This window comes from Solanum tuberosum, unplaced genomic scaffold (assembly GCF_000226075.1).
Source record: "Solanum tuberosum cultivar DM 1-3 516 R44 unplaced genomic scaffold, SolTub_3.0 scf00052, whole genome shotgun sequence".
Classification (NCBI taxonomy): Eukaryota; Viridiplantae; Streptophyta; class Magnoliopsida; order Solanales; family Solanaceae; genus Solanum; species Solanum tuberosum.
The window spans coordinates 1,803,122-1,812,882 of record NW_006238977.1 but is presented as its reverse complement, the minus strand read 5'-3'; the positions used below and the strand labels follow the sequence as shown (position 1 = coordinate 1,812,882).

General features: G+C 29.2%; 1 protein-coding gene across 1 annotated transcript; it reads right to left on the bottom strand.

Moving 5' to 3' along the window:
• Positions 1 to 2,091: 2,091 nt before the first annotated feature.
• LOC102605939 (40S ribosomal protein S4-like) lies at positions 2,092 to 4,788 on the bottom strand. The gene is given in 5 exon segments (NM_001288164.1): positions 2,092 to 2,734; positions 2,857 to 2,954; positions 3,392 to 3,572; positions 3,662 to 3,739; positions 4,762 to 4,788. Coding segments are annotated over 5 exon segments (795 nt in total). The 5' UTR covers positions 4,765 to 4,788; the 3' UTR covers positions 2,092 to 2,299.
• Positions 4,789 to 9,761: the final 4,973 nt, after the last annotated feature.

The window sequence follows — 9,761 nt, the reverse complement described above, 5'->3', positions numbered from 1 at the left end:
AATAATAATAATAATAATTTGTATGAAATTCAAATTAATAATAATGATAATAATTTGCAACATGAGTACATAAGCTTGTTGCAAATTATTAATAATACAAATTAAATAACTTGTTTTGTTCATTTTGTTGTAACTTGGAACACAATGTTTGGACTTCTAACAAAATGATGAAATGTATTTTTGCCTTTTTGAGTACTAGTTAATGAAATTGATTTAAGTTTTATATAATTGACAGCGTAAAATTGACGTTATTGTCCCTTCTGTTAATTTTCAAATAATTTTTGTTGTACATTGAATCTTCCTTTTTATCAGTAGTATTAGCGTTATTTTGTTCTTCAATTTCAACTATCATCGATATCTTTTGGTGTTTCGACTATTACATTAATGTATTGTTATTATTTTTTTTTTTTTGTCTGTTGTGTAATGCTATGCATTTCGTATTATTTCAATTTTGTTATTGCTTCCACATATATTTCTCCCTTTTAAAATTGTTTGGCATGCTCTATGTTAGTCGGCATCAATTGGGAACCTCTATATCTTTAAAATTATTTGGCATGCTCTATGTTAGTCGGCATCAGTTGGGGAACCTCTATATCTTTATGAGGTAGATGTAAGATCTTCGTACACTTCAATTTTTTCACACCTCATTTATGACATTACACTGAATATGTTATTATCTTAAAAGGATATATATAACATGAATAAATAATATTTATGGAGGATAAATAAGAAACTCAATAGTTTTTTAAAAAAAAAAATTTGTTTTATGAAATTACTTTGTTCAAACACATCATATATATTGGCAACTAGGCCTAGCTAATTGTAGAGAAAGGGTATATTTGCATATATCTACTTGTATATTTATATATACCATTTATATACATCATATATAATTGAGGATGTGTGAAAATTAGGGGAAATGGCTTTTTAAGTCGATGTATATTTTTCCTCTTGTTTATATTTTTTATGTTAGTATATATCAATGAAAATTTAATATCATATACAACAATATAGACAATATAGTGTTTCTTTGACTTAATTAGTATATGAATTTAACCTTAAATCAATTCAAATCACCATTAATATTTCTCAATTTTGTATATAATTTCATCGAAGTACTTTTAATGAATACATTCAAAAATATTTTTAAAAATTCAATCCAAATTTAGATGTGATCTTGGGGTTCTGATAATTTTTTCTACAAATGAATCAAGAGGATTTTTGTGGTAGTAGTGAAATAAATTGCAGCAATATACCACTAAAGGATATGGTGGTGTGGATAGAGTTGTTCTTCTGTCAACCAAAGGTCTAAGGGTTCGAACCCAGGTATGAAATCTCCGAATGGAACCCAATGCGGTGGTGGTCAGGGTGGCTCACGAGGAGGATATGATGAGCAAAATCCAATAAACTGTTGAAAGTAAAAATTACTATTTTAACCTGCAGCTGCATCCACCCCACACCCCATAATGCAATACTTGACCCAGCCCACTGCTATCGCTACTTTTATCGAGTTTTCTGTAGCATTAGTGTATGATGCAGGATCAATACGGGTACCAAACACTCAAAACAGTTCACTGGAGGGGCGAGGTGTCACCCAACTGTAATAAAGTGAGTTGGGTGAGTGCTGGTGGAAGATAGCAACTACCTATGAGAATGTTCAAAGGTTCAAAGACTCAAATGATCCAATGGATGATGTGGAAGAAGACTTGAGTGATCAAAGGTTCAAATCCTAACAAACAAGAACATCAAGTGAGTTCTTTCCGTTGGTGAGTGCTGGTGGAAGATAGCAACTACCTGGTGAATTAGTCGAAATAGTATGGACTATAGATGCTACCATAATAGTTTTGCGCAGACTGTTCTAAGACAAGATAGCAAATTGGTACCGGTACAATCCTAAACTCTCAAGACCTGGTCAGAGCACTAGAAGAAAATAAAGTGTAGAAGCCGAGTTGACCAGAATCTTGACATGATATACTCAATGAAGCAAATACAACCCTCAGCAGTAACATAGCATCTGAACTACTACTCTATGGCTTGAAAGAAAATGGGAAAGGAGAAACTATTTCAAATCTGGAACAAAATGAACAAGGATTGATCCATAAAGGAGTCTAATCATCTTCTCATTAAAAAGCTTGGCATGCTAAAACCAAGAATACAAATATTCAAAAGGCTGCTCGCAGAATAAAATATGTATTACTAAACAAAGCAAAACATTTAGAGTCCAAACTACAAAACTTAACTTTATCACGCTGTAAAGCGTGAAATTGACTTGAACAGTGGATGATGCAACCTGGACGGTTTAAGCAGGGGTGGCAGATTGAGCAGCCAGCTTCTTCCTTGCCTCCTCGATGATGGTCAACTTAATTCCTTTACCTTTGGGTAGTGAAACCCACGGCTTAGTACCCTTACCAAGAGTAAACACATTTCCCAAACGTGTAGCAAATTCATGACCCTGTGAATCCTGAATGTGGAGGGTCTCAAAGCTACCCTTATGCTTCTCCCTGTTCTTAATAACACCAACTCGTCCCCTGTTTCTACCTCCAGTCACCATCACAACATTCCCAACGTCAAACTTGATGAAATCAACAATCTTATTGGATTCCAAGTCCAGCTTTATAGTATCGTTGGCCTTGATGAGAGGATCAGGATAGCGGATTGTTCTTCCATCGTAAGTGTTCAGGTATGGGATCCCCTTCTGACCAAACTGCACAGAGCGGACCTTGCAAAGCTTAAACTGCAAATCGGAAGAACATCATTCAAATAAGAGCAGTATACCACCAGTAAACTATACAAGGTCAGAAAATGACTCTAACAAAGACATTCGTCACAAATGCAAAAGTTAAAATATTAATCTACCTTTGACTCCTCGTCCCTGAGCGAGTGAAGACGGAATCGGCCCTTAGTGTCATAAAGGAGACGGAAGTTCTCATTAGTCTTCGGAATTGAAACGACATCTGTATATAGAACGTGCATTAGTCATTTTCAAGGGTGAAACAAGCAAGACAGCCAAAAGAAAGAGAATGTCATATGAAAATTTAATAAAAACTTCTATTGACAAACAGACCACCTATCCATAGTACTCCAGAAGTTCCAATTAATGTGACTCTCCCTACTTTAGAATGTTACCCGAAATATTTAACACAATTCTCTTTCTACACAATGTTAATAAATCAAATTTCGTTAAACTGTTCAAAGAATTAAACTTTAATGTGATGTTTTATCTATCAAACTAACTTACCAACCAGTATTTCAGTATTATTTTCAAGTATTTACTTATAATAAAAGACAGATGTTTGGACTCTGTAAACATCAAATACCATTAATACAACATGAATTGACAGTGCATTAGAAAAGATACCAACAACGGAAAAGGTAGAAAAAGAGCATTTACCCATGAAACCAGCAGGATATGTCTTATCTGTCCTAACTTTCCCATCAACCATAACTTGTCGTTGCATCAGAATTGAGATCACCTCTCTGTATGTGAGAGCATACTTCAACCTGTTTCGCATGATAATGACCAATGGCAAGCACTCCCTTGACTTGTGTGGCCCAGAGGATGGCTTGGGAGCCTATAGAGCAAACGACAGAATTTTTTTAGCTAAAGCAGCTCCAAATCATCTCGAGTTACTTGGAAAATACTCAAAGATAATTCACTTACAAATGCTCCACCAAGTTTATCAAGCATCCAATGCTTTGGGGCATTGAGCCTCTTCAGATGCTTCTTCAAACCTCTAGCCTGTAAATAAATGAAAGCGCAAGTTGAAATTTTCCTCGATATATCTTCAACATGCGTTTTGTTTCCAAAAATTAAAGCAACACCAAGTATGCAATATGATGCATAACACAAAACCAATCAACCACTTTATGATCTAAAGATCAATAGACATAAGGGATGGCAAAATTGTCTTAAGAAAGAAAACACTCTTCCATAAACAAGGTTCGCACAAGTCATGACTCATACTCATCTTCCGGAAATTAAACCATCAGATCATGTAAAGGGCCAAAACTCATCATAGAACAATAAATTAAGCCATATAGATCATGTAAAGGGCATAAATCAACCCCGAATAAACACTCCATCTTCCATAAATATGTCACAAAACTGAGTAACACACCAAGACAACATAATCGACTGATAAAAGTAATCAAACAGAAAAAAAATTGATGACACAAAAATTAATTTACGAACATAAAAAGAAATGTATACAACCAGACTGATAAAAGTAATCAAACAGAAAAAAAATTGATGACACAAAAATTAATTTACGAACATAAAAAGAAATGTTTACAACCAGTACTCGATCCAAAACTACTAGTAGAAACAGTACACTTATTTGAACCGATCTGGGATCCTATTAATTTTCAGGTCGCATCTCTATAGCAAAACTACAATACATAATCTAAAGTTTCACTCGCATAATATCAAAACAAGTAAATTTTAACTTCAAAACTCCAGAATCTCTACATCAACTGATCCTGAAAACTCAAAAGACAAAAGAGAGCATAAATGACCAAAGTAAAAATATGGAACGAACCCAATATTTCCTTCATAAAGTTTTGATTTTTCCACCGACCCAGTAATTGAAAAATGTCTCTACATATAATTTAGGTCTAGTAGAAAATTTTCCATTCAATGATATTAATCCATGAAAAAAGTTGTAGCAACAAAACTCAGCAAAGCGTAAAAGATTGATAAATAGATGCATCATAGTACATACAAACTTAATGAGTGAAGAAATGGAGGATAGAAGAACGAACCATTTTGTTGGTCTATGAATTTCTCTGTATTTTTTGCAGCTTCGATGAAGAAGACGAGAGAAATACTAAAACCCTAGTTTTTTTTGTTATAACCTTGCAAGCCCTCTGGGCTCTGGATAAGTTGGGCTGGCCTTTTAGTGTGTTACTAATTTGGGCCTCCAATTACTTCTCATAAGAAAAAGTGAAAAATTATGTAATCAGGCAAACATGCAATATGTAATTATAATATACAATTATAGTTTGAAAGATTTACCACTTGTAACTATAGTTAGGATTTTAATACTATCATCTCTCCTCTCTTTTTCTCTCTCATCTCTCTATCTCCTCTCTCTCAATACAAATGATAACAATCAATTATACAAATATAAATTACAAGTGTCAACTATACATATTTTTTTTAGTGATACAAAATACAAAGACACATGTATTCAGTGAAACAATATTAATACAAATTATAACAATCAATTATACAAATACAAAGGTTGGACTTGATACAACATTGATACAATTTATTCATTGATACGAATTGTATTTGTTAATACTATTGATACAACATTGATACGAATGATAACAATCAATTATACAAATACTTGAACTTGATACAATCGTATTCGTGATACAAGTTGTAATCGGATACAAATTGTATTCATTAATACATATACATACTAATTACATATATACAATTATCTAGCAAATATACAAATATAATCGTTGATACATATACATGTATACAATTGTCCAGCAGTTATACAAACATAATTTGTCTCTCTCCTCTCTCCACTTCTAACATGTAGCTATGAATCCTAATTAAGTAAACTATACCTATTTTACCTCATAATGTTTGAAGCCTTCGCTATTTTTGAAAGTTCCTCTCAAAAAATTGACACAACAAACCAAGTATCAACTAAGACATCAAATTAATATCCATTAGCCATGTTTTACGAAATTGACATGTATATACAATAAAATAAAGTATTTTATTGATATAATTCTAATAAATTTCTCTTAGATTATAGCATTCCATGATTCTCTCATTTGATGAACTAGTTGTTGTTTCTATTAATCATATAGAGTTTGTGTTAAACATACGCAATCAACACTTTTGTACTTATTATATTCGATCAACATACATTCAAGAAAATCAATTTTTTTTACTATAAAAAGTTTTCTTAATTACAGATCGTGTTATTCGAGTTTTTTTTAAATAAAATATAGTATCTTTCGTTAACTTGGTTCTCTCTATTGTTCAGTCAACCTCCTTTACGAAGTCATTGATATTTCAAGGAATTGTTCACAAATTTATTTTGAAAAAAACAGTTATTCTCTCTTTCAGTATGACAAATGACACCACTCACTCAATTTTTGATTTACCATTGTAAAAAGAGAAAATACATAGAAACCCCCCTAAACTATGACCTTTTTTTGAAAAAGACACTTAAACTTTGCGGGGGTCCTAATACACCCCTAAACTAGTTTAATTAAAGTAAAAAATTTAAACCCTTTTCCGACATTTAAGACAGAGAATGTATATAACTCGCCTGAAGAGCGTGAAAACTAAAAAAAAAAAACTTTTTATTTTCAATATTTTTTTATTAAATATATAAATAATTTTTTATTTTAGAGTTAAATTTTTATTTCTTCTTTCTCCTTCCTAAGAGCTTCACCATTGAATGAGATGGCAATGACTTCAAGGATTTCTCTTCTCTTTTTTTTTTTTTTTTTTCATTCTCTTTGAATGGCAACTAGTGGATTTCCTCTCCGATAGCAACAAAGACAAAGTTTGCCATTTCATCCACAGATTTCTTTTCTTCCTTCTTCACCGGCGGAAATCTTCTCCTCCTTTTTGATCGGCAAGGTGAGAAGCGCTGGAAGATGATGGCGACGTTAAAGAAAGAATCGTCGGCATTATTTTCAGTGACTCCTAATCAATTACGGGGATGAAAATCGTCTTCAGACCAAACAAAAATTATCCCATCCAAGCTCGGAGAGAGAATTTCCGTTTTTACAGATACAACCGTGTTGATTTGCAAAAATCAAAGGCAAAGTACACAAAATAATATTTTGATAGAGATTTTAATTTAAGAAAAAAAATACTTTGCTAGCTGATTTGATTTTTCAATTTTAATCTTAATTTGATAATAAACACAGTGAAAATGGTGTATAGCATGGCGCTGATGGTGAATTGAAAAAGCAAAAGAAAATAAAGAATTAAAATTAAAAAAACAAAAAAAAAATGTAAATAAAAACAAAAATTATAAAATTATAAAAAATTGACACATTACAAGCAACAATTGGTGCATACTTTCACCTTCTTTTTTATAAGTGGGTTTGACCAAAAAACCATTTATATTACTTTCAAATTGTTCAGTGGGGTATTAGGATCCTTGCAAAGTTTGAGTGTCTTTTTTAAAAAAAGTGTTATAGTTGAATGGGGTAACCACACTATGAACAACTTGTGTATCAACGTAGTATGTGACACTATGAACAACTTGTTGATACACGTTATTTAAACGACGATTTATAACTTTATTTAAATGTTATATACACTATGAACAACTTGTGTATCAACGTAGTATGTGACATCTTGAACACATTCAAATAAATATAAAACTTTGAACATTGCTTAAATTAGTGTATGAAACTAGATATTAATTGTTTATCAAATTTGAATAGGTGTTAGTGATATAAGAGTTGTATGTGAACTAAGATGTCTGAAAAATATGAATGAATTATGTATACCTGCATATGTATAAAAATTAGTATGTTAAAAGTTGTATCTTCATATAATTTAAATACATATGAATTACTACATTTTGTTTCTTACCTGTCCTCACATCTCGACAATTCACTTCCCTACTGAATTTTAGTCGGACAATATATTGATTTTACTATATACAATATATAATATCCCTTTTTGCGACCCTTATTCTATGGTAAAATCAATTTGAATTTTCTTCTTTATTTGTTTTGCAATCTTTTGGGTGAGGGAAAATAAAGAATAATTAGTCTGGGAATAGATCGGATCACATAAAAATTTATTGTACATATATGTATATAGTCTTGTTTTATATTTTTGTAAATAGTATAAGTACCCGTGCGTTACGCGGCTATATATGAATTTATGATTAATTTAATTTCATGAAACATCAAATAGTTGAAATATTTTTACATATTTGTCCTTTATTATTTTTATTTAGTATTGATATATTAATATATTTTTCATATTAACAATTTATTAGTAAAAATATTTCACATGAAAGGTAAAATATCATAAGATTAAATGACATGTTAATATATTTTGCATATATTTCTTTTCAAATTCAAAAGATTCAAAATATTCTTTACATTCTTAAATTTGTGTCAAACGATAATAGAAAAATAATTTAAAATAGAGTCAATATAAAATAATGTCATATATAATAATAGAAACATGTTCATGATAGATACATTTTTTATTAATCATTGAAAATAATTAATCACAAATACTGAATAAGTTACTTTTGAACTTTCGAAAAAGAAAATAATAATTTAATTTTTTATCAATGATTATATGTCGAGGAACTTATCTAATTTTTCTAGTATTCTATTATAGTAATTATTGCGTAAATTACTTTTATGACTATTATAAAATTTATTATTAGTACTTATTATTTTAATACAACGTGTAATCTTTATTTATCATTTTCTTCAAATTGTTATTTTTGTTTAATCATAAAAAATGATACTTACAACAATTTCTGTTTTTATTAACTTAAATATATTTCAATACAACGTATAATTTTTACTTACTATTTTCTTTCCCGTGTTATTTTCTTTAGTCATATATTAATAATACATACAACAATTTATTTTTTATTAACATAAATACCTTTAGTAATAATTCCTCAAATGCTCTATTAATAATTATGATTGAAATTATTTATGATTACTATTAAAGTTTCTACATAATTGAGATAAAAATTAGAGGTTACGTACACATAAAAATATTTTTGTAACAAACAAAAATAATTACATGCACTATTAGAGAGTACCTTCTAGTTATATAATTATCTTACAATTATGATAAAGTCAGAAAAGTGTAACTATCTTCAAAAATTATAAATATTAAATTCAAAATTTGAACTTTTAATAATTAGTCAGTCTCAATTATTTAAAAAATTACAAATATTTTTATAATTTTAAAATAACTAACTTATCATTTTAAAAATAATTTTATAATTCCTAATTAACTATTTAATTTTTTTTATAAATTCTATATTTTTTAAAAATGTCTGAATTCCATGTTATAAAAAAAATAATCTTAATTTTGAATTCTCTTTGATCTAATATTTTGAAACTTACTATTTGTCTCGATCTCATACACAATGGTGCATATTCTCTTATTAATTAAATGGTAATTTCTAATTAACTAAATGACCTATTATTTATTTCAATATCGATAAAATAATTTCAAATTATCTGATATTTTGTAATATAAGAAGTCTTTTTTATACATTTAATTTTTAGAATTTAAGTACTAATATCACAAAAAACAAATCAAATTGAATGAAATAAACTAAAAGTTACAATAAGACATTATATTTATCAATATCATTATTTGCAGAGGATTTTCAGTTTGATAAATATTGTTCTTCTTTTTCTTGGACTTTCACTTTTTTATTTGCAAATATATTCAAATTTTCTTCAGCTAGCCATCAAATAATCTATCTATACACCCCATAAAAAATGAAGATAAGAAGAATGAAACTAATTTAACAAACAACAGTACACATTTGAAGAAGAATAGATTCATGGTTCAATCATTTGATTTAAAGAATTTATGTACAAAATATGACAAAAACAAATCAAATTGAATGAAATAAATTGGAAAAAAATAAGAAAACATTATACTTATCAATATCATTATTTGGAGAGGATTTTCAGTTTGATAAATATATATTTTCTTTTATCTTGGACTTCCACTTTTTTATTTGCAAATATATTCAAATTTTCTTCGGCTA